This window comes from Pseudonaja textilis, chromosome 1 (assembly GCF_049901715.1).
Source record: "Pseudonaja textilis isolate UNSWEBS1 chromosome 1, rPseTex1.2, whole genome shotgun sequence".
Classification (NCBI taxonomy): Eukaryota; Metazoa; Chordata; class Lepidosauria; order Squamata; family Elapidae; genus Pseudonaja; species Pseudonaja textilis.
In genome coordinates this window covers 248,237,901-248,252,935 of record NC_141990.1, presented here as the reverse complement: position 1 = coordinate 248,252,935, position 15,035 = coordinate 248,237,901, and the positions used below count along the sequence as shown (strand labels likewise).

At 34.3% G+C, this 15,035-nt stretch overlaps 1 protein-coding gene across 2 annotated transcripts in view; it reads left to right on the top strand.

Moving 5' to 3' along the window:
• METTL15 (methyltransferase 15, mitochondrial 12S rRNA N4-cytidine) overlaps window positions 1-8,293 on the top strand; it is a 69,725-nt gene extending 61,432 nt beyond the window's left edge. For both annotated transcript variants that reach the window (XM_026706173.2, XM_087921229.1), the window contains exon 6: window positions 7,790-8,293. In XM_026706173.2, the coding sequence (XP_026561958.1) occupies window positions 7,790-8,229 (440 nt within the window). In that variant the 3' untranslated portion in view covers window positions 8,230-8,293. The remainder of the gene's footprint in view (window positions 1-7,789) is intronic.
• Window positions 8,294-15,035: the final 6,742 nt, after the last annotated feature.

Sequence of the window (15,035 nt, the reverse complement as noted above, 5' to 3'; positions counted from 1 at the left end):
ATAGTAGGTTTCATTGTACAAGCTCAGAATCACTTCACACGAGATGAGTGGCTATATAAATTTGAGAAAACAAATATCAACCTGAATTTGCAGAGACTGATGATTGATTCATAAAGAATAACATCAGTGGTGGGATTCAATTTTTTTTAACTACTGGTTCTGTGGGTGTGGCTTGATGGGCGTGGCAGGGAAAGGCTACTGTAAAATCTCCACTCAGAGGTGGTATTTGCTGGTTATCCGAACTACTCAAAATTTCCGCTACCGGTTCTCCAGAATTGGTCAGTACCTGCTGAATACCACCTCTCATTAGCATGATTCAATCTGACTTAACTTCTTTCCAGAGTTCCAGTGGCTTAGGAAGTGGTGATGACTGTTTCATTAAGTAGAGATTCAAAGATTATAATTTAAATAATGACCATACACCTTCAGTAAAATGTATAAAATTCTGAATTTAGACATAACATTTTTCTTTCAGTACCATGTTAATGTCAGGAAGGAGGCAGGTGACACAGCCTTTTTGAGAACTATACAGTAACAGTTATAATCAAATAAGTAACATATATCCTCAGCCTTTTGCTAGGGACAAAACTTGCAGAAAACTTGAAAACTGTGAAAGTGTTTAGAAAGCTCATAATTATATCCCAAAATACCTCTTTTTCCTTTTATTTGGTGATTCTACTTTCTCCACTAGTGCTCCTGTCAAAATGGATTCTTTTAATATTGTTGTTCAAGGATTATGCAGTTAATGAAAATGTTTTGCTAGCTTCAGGATGCTGAACATGCATAGGTACTCTGACATTCAAAACTACTGGAGAATGGACATTGCCATCTACTGGCAAATAAATATCCCAGGATAAGAGGTGATATTTGTCCCTTAAACTATTTAAACCTATTTAACTTAGCTCTTGGTTTCTATATGAAAGAAATATTCCTAATATCCTTTATTTCTCTTTGTGGATTACTGAAAATATTTGTATGTTATAATTTCTAATTTTTCAATTAACAGGTGGTAGGTGCTTACAATATTAGATAAGCAATAGCAATAACTGAATTTTAATCAATTTATTTTTTTCATGATCAAGTGGAAAATTGATATTGCCAAAATCACAATAAGGCAGATTTTCTAGTGATGGGGGTATATGTATTGGTGTGCTACTGCCTGAAGAAGTCTAAGCAGGTTTTTTGGCAACATTTTTTAGAAGTGCTTTGCTCTTGCTTTCTTCCTAAGGCTGAAAAAGAGTGACTGCCCCCAAAATCACCTAGTTGGCGTTGTGCCTAAGGCAATGCTAGAACTCACAGTCTCCAACCTAGTGCCATTATCTACTATACCAAACTGGGTCTCACGTGACTCATATCAGTAAATATATTTGTCATATAATATATAACATTTGACAATCTATACTAAACTGTTAGAATAACACACTGTGTTTATTCACAGAAAGAATTAGAGTTAAAAGGGCAATTTTTGGCACTGAATCCAACTCTTTGTTCAATCATGAAACCTAAAGTAATAGTTCATCAAGGAGCCGTTGTAATGATGAAAAACAAAATCAGCTTCTCAACATACCTATTTGTTCTTTCTGATCAAAAAATAAAAATAAAATTTAGTTTTCTTTGTCTTTATTTTATTGAGTTAAAAGAATTTAACTTGTTAAGAAATTGAAACATATAAGCTAATTTATATCTTTAAACAGTCATACTGGCTAAATAAATTTTATTCAGGTTTGTCCAAATTCACAGTATTTTAATTAAGAATTTGAAATTTTCTAGAGTTTCAGTTGGATATTAACATTTGTTACCACTTCCTAGATGAAAGGATATAAGCTGAATCATTGAAACTTATTAAATATGATTAAGATTCACCAGGAAATTCTTCTAACAAGAATTAATTTTTAAAGTCTTTTATAACACTCTCTCACACAAAGAAGTCTTGCATGCTGGCAAGCACAATGTCTGTGAATTTAATTCAGAAGCTTAGAATTTAGTGCATTTTAAACATGCGCATCTATTAGGTTTTTAATCATTATTCAATATCAGAATATCCTCAAACTAAACTAAACAACAGATACTTTTTTTTCTCCTTGGGATTTTAAATCATTTATCATGCCAGGAGCATGGTATTTTTATGAATGAAATCTGTTCTGTTCTATTATTATCTCTAGTAAAGCTTGTTACCAAGCAGATTTTTCTTCCACTGCCAGCATTTTTTTTTTTTTTTGCAAAGGTGTAAGCAAGATTAGATTTATTTTATTTTTTCTGAGCCACCAGTAGTAAAGAATGAAATCTTTCTGTCTATCTATTTTCATTTTCTTGACTGGACTAATTCTGTTTAAATTGAGATTAGGAGGGAAAACATAACCAAATTATTTCTTTTGCTTTTTCTCTGGCTTCCTCGTGCTCTTTTGCTTCTTTATTTTTCAACCTTTATATCCATCTTAATTTCTTTGAAAAGTAGTCAGAAGCAAAGAACAGTATCACTATTAAAATATGAAAATATTTTTCTGTTTATCGAACAGTGCAGCATTAAATAAAAAACTATGTTCTTCAGATATTCTAGTCTAAATATGAAACACTTAAAGAGAAATTATCAGTACTTTGATGTCTACTTAGAAACAAATTGGAAATGGGTACATCAATTCACTCCAGGACCAAATTTATCTTTTCAGTTAATAGCCTAGATGTCATAGTCTAATCTGTTGAAATTCATAAAGGATTCTTAAAAGACAGCCAACTATGGGCAATAGATAGTATAACTCAAATACTAAGGTATATATTTATCAATGTTTGTAGGGTTTTTGCTATTAGAGGTAGTCCTTGTTTAATGTTCAGTTACTTATTGACTGTTTGAAATTACAATGGATCTCCCCAGAACTACTTACAACCCAGTTCCCAAGTTTCCAGCTGGGCACAGACACAAAAAACACACAGATCACATTGATCACATTTTGGGAGCTTGACAACTGGCTCACATTTATGACTGTTGCAGGTTTTTGCAACTGTGGTTTTTGGCAGCTTTTGCTGGTTTCCAATGTTTACTTCCTTGTGACTGCACTTTTTTTTCCTGTGGTCATTAAACCAGGGGTGGGATGCTACCGGTTCGACCCAGTTTTATGGAACCGGTAACTCTGAAGAGCAACAGACACCGAACTGGTTCGCTGCTTTGACCTTTTGCTCATCTGCTTGGCTTGCCTTCCCGCCCGGGCTCTTGGCTGTCCTTTATTTCCTGCTTTTTCAACCTCAGCTGCTTTGTGTGGCACAGTTGAGGTTGAAAAAGCAGGAAAGAAGAGGATTTTGAAACGCTGTGCACCCGTACATATCTCTGTACACACGCAAATTGCTGTACACATGCAAATCGCACTCTTGCACTCTTACTGAACCGGTAGTAACACTGGTTGAACCCCACACCTGCATTAAGCAAATCATGCAGTCATTAAACGAATATGACCTCCCCCATTGATTTGCTTGTTGGAAGCCCTCTGAGAAGATTGCAAATGGTAATCACATGCCCCTATCGGAATCTGACTCGGAGGAGGAAGCCAAACAGTTGACAGGGAGTGGGAGTGTGGCTCTGTTGGCTGTGGAAGAAACTGGGGAAGGGCAAAGTCCAGCTGGGCAGAACAGGAGAGAGGTAGAACAAGGGAGAGGGAATTCAGAGAAAGATCCAGGCCCACCCGCTCTTCATCCTAGGGCATGCAGGAAGGAATGAAGAAGAGAGCAATGTGGGTTGCGTGGCTTAAGTAAGGAAAGGGCCCTTATTCCCTTCATCAGTTGCAGCTGGGAACACAATGTATAAAAAAGGCAAGCTGTGTGCAGCAGGCTGTTGGGAGCAAACATGACTTTATCTTGTATCGTTGTGGCTTATCTGTGCCCTTGGCATCTTTCCAACTGTGTGAGTTTTGCCATGCTTTCAAGTTTGAAATTCCTGCCCTGCCAAACGACTTCAGTTTGGATTGTTTGGATTTTAAGTTACAGTTTGTGTGTACCTTGTTTTGGACTGAATTTTCTACAGTCAAAGGCTGTTCCTGGGAGAGTTTTTCTCCAGCCCGAAGGTAACCTGGACATTTGGGGCAAAGTTGGAGATAATAAAGGGACTCTTATTGCTTATCTGACTGTGTTGCCTTTGTGCCACACCCAGGGTCATCACATCACATGACCACAGGATGCTGTAACTGGGATAACTTTTTAGATGGTTGCTGAATGCCTGATTTTTGATCATGTGACCAGGATACATTGCAACAGTCATAAGTAATTTTTTCCAGCTTTTTCATAACTTCAACTAGTCACCAATCAAATAGTCATAAGTTGAGGACTACCTATATTTATAATGTACAAGACAAAATAACAGCAGCATATAAGCCAAAATAATTAATTTATATATTAAGTTGCAAATATATAATTAATATATTACTCTATATAGGTAATTAGTGTATGATTCATTAATGTTTTATTTATAGTGAATATTGAAAATTGAAATGGTAGCAAAACTAATTATCATTTCTCTTTCAAGGACTGAAGTTATCTGGTTTAGAAAATTAAGGTAGAGAAAGTGTTCCTGTTCACAGCTGATATATGTGATTCAAGAGTCCAAATTTTTTAAAGTGAATAAGAATCTGTTCAACACAGATCAAATTCTTATTTAGTTATGAATTATCAATTCTGTTCATTTGTTTTACCACTATATAGCTGATCTTCTCACTTAATCCATAGTCATTCAGTTACTCAGAACCCCAGTGAGTTTTAGGGTTAAATTTAAGCTTAGACATTGACATAAAGAGAGGAAAGAAGACTGAGCATTATCTACACATATGTCATGCAAATTCTTAAAATTAAATTAAATTAAAATTAGAAATCCTATCTTGCCTCAAACTAAATTAAATTCTTCAATCATTTCATAGGCATAGCATATAAGGGCTATATCCTCAAAATGAGCCTCTAACAGATATCCCAAAAACTGTCAATAAAATTGGAAATTGCAGAAAAGTCCAACTAAAAGACTTTAAGGTTTTTTGAGAAGGTGGGAATCTGAAAAGCAGATTTTTGCCGAATAGGGTCTTTATGAAAAAGCACCAGAAACATCAAAACAATTGTTGAATTTGGAGAACTTCGGAATTTTAAAAATGGCATGCTGTATTTGGCCATCCCTGCTCTAATTCCACTTAAAGGCACGCCTATCTTCCTGAGTAGAGATGTATTTAATAATATAACGGGTATTCCTCTCTGACACTCAAAATATCCTCATACAACATTGTCCTATTTATTATTCTAGCTATAGTTTTCTTTCCGTTTCAGGTTGGTATAATTGAGGCCTTGCCAAGCATCTGAAATTGCCTTCAATACTTCATATTTTTGGCCTTCAATACTTCATATTTTTATCAGATCCTCAACGCATAAAATACATATATATTTTACAAACCCTTCTGCTACAATAAACCCAGATATAATTTTCCAGTAGACTTTTGGAAGTGAGAGACATAATTCCCACCAGTGGAAGGGCTTTATCAGACTCGGAAGCTATCTCAAGGTCTATACTTCAAAAATGGACAGTGCTAATCCATTCTAAGAAGAGATTGGTGGTGGGGGAGTTGAAACATGAAATGGTAACAGCTGTTTTTTACCCCTTATCCCAATTTAGAAAAAAAAAGTGCAAAGAAAAGACTAAATTTGGAAGGAAGCTGAAATTTGAACCAAGTCTCAGGGTAGTGTAGGTGCCACAACAGAAATACTTGTGGGTTTCATTTTTTGCACCTTGGTTTTAAATGAACATATGTCTTGGAGTATTTGATTTTCTAGTTTGGAAACATCTGCAAAAAATATGGCTATGTCAAAATAAAATTATTGATCACATTGTACACAAGTGTTTAGGCCTGCATTTTTAGTTGCAGCTGCTGATACAGTTCTACAGAGGAATTATTGAGTCTATCATCTACACCTCTATAACTGTCTGGTTTGGTTCTGCAACCCAACAAGACAGACACAGACTTCAGAGAATAATTAGGACTGCAGAAAGAACAATTACTACCAACCTGCCTTCCATCGAGGACCTGTATACTGCATGAGTCAAAAAGAGGGCTGTGAAAATATTTACAGACTCCTCATATCCTGGACATAAACTGTTTCAACTCCTACCCTCAAAATGACACTATAGAGCACTGCACACCAGAACAACTAGACACAAGGATAGTTTTTCCTGAACGCCATCACTCTGCTAAACAAATAATTCCCTCAGCACTGTCCAACTATTTACAAAGTCTGCACTACTATTACTATTAACCTTCTCACCACTCCTTATCACTCATCCCCTTCCACTTGTGATTGTATGACTGTAACTTTGTCACTTGAATCCTTACGATATATATTGACTGTTTCCTAGTATGATTTGATTGCTTATTGTACCCTTTGACTATTACTAAGTGTTGTACCTTATTATTCTTGACTCTTGACAAATGTATCTGAATGTACACTGAAAGCATTTGCATCAAGACAAATTCCTTGTGTGTCCAATCATGTTTGGCCAGTCAAGAATTATACTCTATTCTATTTTCCGTTGGAGTTGTAATGCCACAATGCTACCATTTTTAATGTTAGAGCTAGGTACACTGTATGATTCTCCAGTTAACCCTAGATTTTGATAGTATATTAAATTAAAACATAATTATGGTTTAAGAAAGTTGCTCTATTTGAATGTCTGGATTTATATGGTAATGATACATTATTTTGATATATAATCTAAACAGTTTATCAAGGACTTGCAAATTACTCCCAGTTTCTGCAAGTGCGAGTTAAGGCAAATAAATAGATACTGTGATAAATGAAGTTTCCTTAGTTATGAGTCATGAGTTCATCTGCTGATATTTTTTTGTCTATTCATGCTTATAGAAATTACATTATATGGCCTAACTAAATATGAATTTCATGTGTGTTGTATAAGGATTTTAATTGCCCCCAAGAAGCTCCAGTCAAAGGAAAATTTCATCTATACATGAAATATATATGATGCTTTAAATTATAAATCTAAAATGAAAAATATTTAAAAGCTATGACTTGCTGTGGACACCAAACATTTTCTGCATCTAAATGTAACTTGTAAATTCTGCATATGGTGAAATGGAAAGGAGGCATATACCCAACTGTAACCTTTCAACAGACAATCAAAATTAGTTCTCATTTCCATTATTTAATAATGCATTTTAAGCAATAGGATGGAATGTTTGTGATAAGTCTTTTAATAAGAAACTCTGGCATCAAGTCAGAATCAGATTGATAGGAGAAATAGTCAGATTGTAAACAAAATGAAATAAAATAACTACATTTTTAAGCCGGTTGTTGAAAAACAGCAGCAGTTAATGTTCATTATATTTCATGGTGCCAAATAAAACAGGTGAATAATGTAAATGATTGCAGACTTCCAGAAGAAGTAAAAATATATTATTTTTATTTCAGGTGTATATAAAATATATGAAGTTGGATGCTACAGTTTATTGAAACAAGTTGTGTTGGCTGATTATGAATTCAAATAATATAAAATATTTCTTTACAATTTGCCAACTTGAACTAGCATAATGTCAACACTTACCAGAAATGAGATTGAGTTTTGAAAAACCTAGAGATTCAGAGACACTATCACTAGCTTGTTAAAAATTTCAAAAGGCAATATTAAAATGGCATCAATTTCAAGATATTTACTATGGTTAACTGTTAAAATGATTGTAAATTTATCCAAATATTCAAATATTCAAGTATTCAAATGCCAAAATATTCTCTTTTTCATTTTTTTCTTTTTTTTAAATAGGTGCTTTTCCAGAAACCATTTTGTATGCTCGAAAAGACAAACTTTCAAGACCAGCACATATAGCTACCAAAACTTTTCAAGCCTTGCGCATATTTGTCAACAATGAGCTACATGAACTCTATGAAGGTTTGAAAGCAGCCGAACATTTTCTAAAACCTGGTGGAAGACTTGTAGCAATTTCTTTCCATTCTTTAGAAGATCGTATTGTCAAGAGATTTCTGCATGGGATAGATATTTCAGAAAGGTTCAACCTTAGTGTAAGGCAGAAGATCAGGAGAGCAAGAATGGACTTATTAGAAGGGGAGGACGAATCGCTTGGTGAAGCTTATAGTTCAAAATGGAAACTTATAGAAAAGAAAGTGCTCACTCCCCAGGATACAGAAATTGAAAACAATCCCAGAGGACGCTCGGCAAAACTAAGAGGAGCTATCAAACTATGATATTATCTTCTTTCGTACAATGTATGAAAAAATAATCCTTCACATTAAAGATGAGAACACAAAATGTCTGCTTTGCCGTTTGTTGCTCTTGCATAGCACAAATTATTTCTAACTAAAGAGGAAAGATAAAGAAGAAACCAACTCAAATCTATGAACATAAGGATGAAATTAAACGGGTTTTATATCGCTGCCAGAAATTAGGGTTCACGTGCAGATTCAGGAAGTAAATATTTTTAGTTTTCTTGAAGAGAACAAAGCTGGCTCCACATTTTAATCACATGACTGTGAGGAAGCTATAAAGGTCATAAGTGTGAAAAATGCTCAGAAGACACTTCTTTTAATGGCATTGTAACTTCAGCCAGTCACTATAAAACAATGGTGGCAAATCGAGGATTACCTGTACTAATATAGTATACTAGGTAGTATGAACAATATAAAAATAGATTGATAGTAAAAATCAAAAATTTGGATTAAAACAATACCTTTATTCCTATGCAAAATATTTTGTATCATTCTTATTTTTTAAAAAGAAAATATATATATATATATATATATATACATGTCTAACCACAACACACATTAGTAAAAATCAAGACAAATCTTGAGGATAAAAATTTGACACAAGTTTGATAAAAACAGGCACAAAATCCTGTTGCGAAGGGACAGCAGGATCCCAATGACTTGGCTGCAGTTTGGGAAGAAGTGTTTTAAAAATTGCTTTTTAGTAGATGTTTTACTTAGAATCCTGACTCAACAATTTTTATTCAAACTTGGAGGCCTATATCATTGTTGTGTTATATCCTATACTTTAGCCTTCCATGGTATTCCAACAATTATAACTCTGAAAGGAAGAAGGGAAGGTCCAGATATAACATGTACATGTTTATAGAGTTCACATTTCAACCTTATCTTCCATTCTGTTCTTTATTATCACCAAGTAATATCTTCTTACTTCTACTATTGTGATATAATGAAGGCAGGACATGTTCCCAGTTCTTACATACGTCTAGATAATTTTGCTTGATAAAAATCCAAAACGCAGCATTTGGTCTACTGGTTAAGGCACCAGGCTATAAAATTAGAAACCATGAGTTCTAGTGCCACTTTAGCCATGAAAGCTATCTGGGTGTTCTTGAGCCAGTCACTGTCACAGCCTAACTTACTTCACAGGGTTGTTGTAGAGGAGTAAAGTATATTGGATATGGCTGCCCTATAAAAATAACATAAATTGGGTACAAATAAATAAAAATAAAATCAGTTGTTCAATTTAGACTCTCAAACACCTGTTCCATAAAGTAGAAAAAAATTAGTGGGATTGTCCAAGTTTGACATCTACTCATAAATGATTTTGCTAGCTCTACCAAGAATGTGTCATGGAAATAGAAAATAACAATAACACTTAGACATATGCCGCTTCATAGTGTTTACAAACCTCTCTAAGTGTTTTACAGAGTCAGCATATTGCCCCCAATAATCTGGATCCTCATTTTACTGACCTTGGAAGGATAGAAGGCTGAGTCAACCATGAGCCGATGAGGAACAAACTGCTGGCAGTTATCAGAATTATGATAACTTATGATACAAGGTATATAAGCCCTTCTACAGTTCATTATGATTTTGGTATATAAGATTTTGATTATTGTATTTGCTGTTTCAAGCAATGGTAGGGAACTCTGGTCCTCTAGATCAGCATTTTTCAATCTTGGTACCTTCAAGAGATGTGGACTTCAATGCTCAGCAAGCTCATTGGGGGATTCTGGAAATTGCCAAAGTTGAGAAACACTGTTCTAGATACGTGCAGACTCCAGCTCTCAGCACTTTCAAACAGTGAGGTTAATTGGCCATAATACAGTTGTAATTTTACCATAATTGGAGAATGGAGGCAATTCCCCATCCTTGCTACCACATTCATATATTTTTTTTAAGTCTTACATTGCAAATAATTTTTAAAAAGGTAAAACAACTATGTTTTTCCCTATGGGCATTTAGATTTAACAGCTCTTGAAGACTATTTATTTGAATATATTTAGAGGCCATTTAGCTCCCAAATGACCTGGGTAGATTACATCTCAAAAATAAGAAACTATAAAATGAAGATGGAAAGACACATGTCCAGAAAAAAAAACCTATCCCAAAATATCCATATAGAACAGAAGCCCAACAACCAATCTAATCCCAGGCCTAGGAGCAAAGCCAGGTTTCCAAAAAAATATGTTCAACAATCAGGGAGAACTGTATAAGTATCCAGAGAGTTGTTCCAGAGTGCAGGTGGTGTGATAGAGAAGATTTTAAGAACCAGATTGATTTATCTTCAACAGGAGAAATATTTGGGTGGTCCTATATGCTAAAGTATTAACCTCCCCTCTCCTCCCCCATATAAGAAAACATATCCGTGCAGGGGTGGGATTCATATTTCTTAATAACCAGTTCTGTGGGCATGTCCTAATTTGTGGGTGTGAGTTGATGATCATGTGACTGGGTGGGCGTGTCAATATTGTCAATATGTAAATATTGATTATTTTTTTTTTTAAAAAGAGCAACTTTTAACCAAAATCAGGCAAAGCAGGCAGGCAGATTGAGTTGCTTGCAAAATCACAGAGTCACTCACAGATCTACCTTCCTGCAATCTGCTGCCTGAGTCAATGGCGCAATATGCCGGTTCTTCGAACTGTGTAGAATTGTAACAACCGGTTCTATATAATTGGTTCGAACAGTTAGAATCCCACCCCTGCATCCGTGGCTTTCTGACATGTTGGACATTGTTTAAATTCAATTATGATTTACTTCATACATAGCATTACATTACACAAGCTAAAGTGTGGAAACAATTGAGGATCTACTGTTCTGACAATTCAGAAATGATGAAGGTGTTGCTTCATAGGTGTTGCATCAAAAATACATGTCTACCCCAATCATTGTTTATTATAGGATATTAGGGTGGTATTGATTGGCCACGAATAATGAAATTGAGTCAGAGTGTCAACATATCATATGTTAATTCCTAAACATATTGTTCCTTACATAATTCCTACACAATCCATCACGGGCCCCTGCGTACACATTAGTCAGATGCACTATTCTGTAATGGTGTGTTATTGACAAAGGTGTATCCATACTCGGGCATAACTGATGTGGATCTATGTTTACAATCCTATCGTTCATTTATCTATTCAACTTATTCTCCACCACTACTTGACAGCTCTGTGGCTTACAGAGGATAAAGTGTAACAGTTAAAATAGGCACAGTACAACTGAAACAATAATGCCATCATGAAACTTAAGCAAATACATGCTAAGAGATTTTGGGATCTTCACTTTGCTTCTGTTGTTTCTGATAAGCCAGAGATAACAGGGTTGCTCCTTTATTACTAGTAAGCATTGCCACTCCTACCATTCCTAACCCCCCTATTAAAGACTGCAGAAGCTTCAATCTTCTATAACATCTTTTGCTCACACTGTATATTGTCCACTGTTCCTAGTTAGACTGCAGGTGAACTCATAAATATCAAGGTTATGTCCCCTTTTTCAAGAGGCAACTAGACTTTCTGTTTTTTTCTTTGAAGACATTTCACTTCTCTTCCAAGAAGCTTCTTCAGCTCTGAAAAAAGCATGCTTGGGATAAGCATGACCTGGATGACTGAGAATCTCCATAGATATCAAGGCTATGGCGAGTCTGTACCCACTGGCAAAAGTACCTCCTTACTGATAAAATTAGCTCTCTCACTCAAAATGGAAAGGGGATGGTTTGTACACAAGGGTGTCATGGACCTGTGAATATAAGGACACCTTTTGTAAGCTGTTTATGACTGATTTCATATGATAAGAATAATAGTTTGTTTATTTATTTACACCCCAGTATTTTTATAAATAACTCAAGGTGACAAACATACCTAAGACTCCCTTCCATTTTTTCTACAGCAAGTTGAGGTGAGTTGGACTGAAAATGTGTGACTGGCCCAAAGCCACTCAGCCAGCTTTCATGCCTGAAGCAGGACTACAACTCACTGTCTTAGTTTCTAGCCTAAACAGTAGACCAAAACGGCTCAAGTTCATCACATCTAGTAGGTATTAGGACTAGCATACATGTGTGCCAGTTATTCCCCTTTACTAAGAGCACTTTTATAACAAATGGTTAACATGAATTTAAGCTGAAAATGACAATTGTATTACTGAACTTCAGAAGACCAACTAAATAATGTTTGCTATATTGAATTATGAGAGAAACAAGCAATTGATTCAGTGTCATGGCATAATAAATCATTCAGTATTAAAGAAAGTAGTAATAATATATTTTATCTTGATGGACCTTTTGATTATGGCTATCATTTACTCATTTAAGTAAGTTAGCATTTGCCCTACTAATATATAAGAAACATTTCTGTCAGAGAGGTTATTAAATATCACAACCCTTTAAAATATATTAATTTGGCTGCTACTAATCCATTTTTCAAAGTGCAAGAACTAATATGATTCACAGTATCTTTACTCAAACTTATTCAGTGAATCTAAATTAATTTGGCCTATGACAGTAATTTTAAAATATTCTAGGTGTTACATATCTCCATTCTAGGTCTGAGATATGATTCAGAGCTGACTCAGTCTTATTGAAAAAAAGGCATAAAAGAAGGCCTTCCTTAGACAATACCACTTCAGGTTAAATAACATCTTTGTGGGTATTCATAGAGACCTATTACATCTGGATTAAAAAGCTTTTCTTCACTGCTAGTTTCTTTTCCATGAATAGAGTTCTTTTCAGTGTAATTTAAGATTTCTACTATTTAATTCTGTTTAATTTAGGATTTCTATTCTATTCCCATTAGGAAAGCTTTGTTTTAAGAAAGCTTTAATTTATATAAAAAAGTTTGCTAATTTGGGAAGGAACTAATAATATTGCTGAGATTGTAGCCCTAATTTTGTATAACTTCCTTGCCAAATATCCAACAGGGTCATGCAAAGCAGAGAATGTTGTTAATAAGGAGTATTAGAATTCTTCAATACAGAAAAAAAATCAGGAAGTGCAGTAAAATATAAGGGATGAACTTGATGGTTTGACTAATATTCAATGTCTCTTTCTACTGAATTTGTAGTGACAGCAATGGATGTTACCACCAGAATTTCTGAATGTGATGCTAAAAAGAAAGCAATAGCAAACCCAGTGATGCTTCCCCATGTAGAAAACCACTTGCACTTGAAATCATCCCAATCTTCACCGTATCTTTTTTTTCCCATTTTAATTTGAATATTTATAGGATCTGGGATTTTCTAATAAAGAACATTCTTTCATTCACTGTGTCCATTTTATCTTGCCACAATCCAATGAAATCTTGTTAGCATCTATGTCATAAACACATTTAAAAATCCACAGTAAATCTGGCTATTATATTTGAATGACTAAAATCAATTGGGTGGTTGTTTAAATTTTTTTACAATGGCATCACTTTTTGATGAATTGAAAATGGAACTTAAAAAGTACAAAGAAGAGGCACAAGAAGGGAAGGGTTCCTTTGGCTTCATTTTTCAATTTTTAGAAATGGAGATTTGGAACTATGGGAAACAACAAGAAAAGACTGCAAAACAAGAAGACTGGGACAAAGAAGAAGCCATCTTTAATGAACAAGTAACTCTATGTGGAGAAGAAAAAGGAAAGGGGTGAAAGAGAATGGAGAATTTAAGACTTAAAAAAACAATCAAAGAAAAGAAAAATAATTCAAAAAATAAGTATAATACTGGAAAACAACAGAAAAGGGGAATACAGAAGAGGGAAGTAGAGGTAGAGAGACAAAGGGTTAAAAAAGGGAAGGGAGAAGAAGAGAGGGAAGAAGGAAAGGAAAAGAAGTTACAAAGGTCTGGAGCAAGATATAAAGAAACAGGACCTATTTAGAGATAATGGGTGAAAATTTAACTGAAAGGGGGATTCTGTAAAGGTACATGAGATTGTGTTGTTATATTTGAAATAGAAATAACTTTAGAAAATTGGACACAACATACGATTAGAATGAGGGATAGAATGGTTAGTGTAACTTCGTGAAATGTTTGTGAATAAAGTAAATGAAATAAAATAAATGAGAAAATTGAATTAGGAAGGAATGGGAACACTTTAATTAGTCAATGTTTTATAAAATATAAGTGAAGAGGGGGGGAACTAATTATGGAAAGCTAATAATTGTTCCCATAGAGGTATGATACTTAATTGAAAAGTAATGTGAAAAATCTTAAGACCTTAATGAATATTAATATTAATGATAGAATTGAATTGGAATGGAATGTTGTTTTAATTATATACATTTATAATTTTTCTGTAGTTTAAGAATGTACCAAACAGAATCCGAATGGAAGCTATGTATTATACTGAGTGTTATAACTTTAGGGGAAAGATATAAAGGCGTCATACTTCAATCAGTAACTACAGGAGAAATATTGTTTAATGAGAAAAGATGATAGACAATTGAAACAGGACAGACAAAAAATATAAATATAATGATTTGAATTGAGATGAAATAAATACAATAAAATTGAGGAAATTAAAAGAGGGGAGAAGCTATGTAGAAAATGTAAAATTGTAATAAGATATGGAATAGAATATAAAAATGAGCATAAACCTGAAATTGTGTCTGCGTGAAGAAATGTAACCCGGGATTATGCTGCTTTCAGAAAAGATGTTTTAATTGTGTTTCTTTTCTTTTTATGAAAACTCAAATAAGATTTACAAAAAAAAGAAAGAAATCCCTTTATATATTTTCACTAGTTTATCTGGGGTCAAGTACCAACAATATATCATTTTACAAAAGTTTTCTTTCAAACTATAA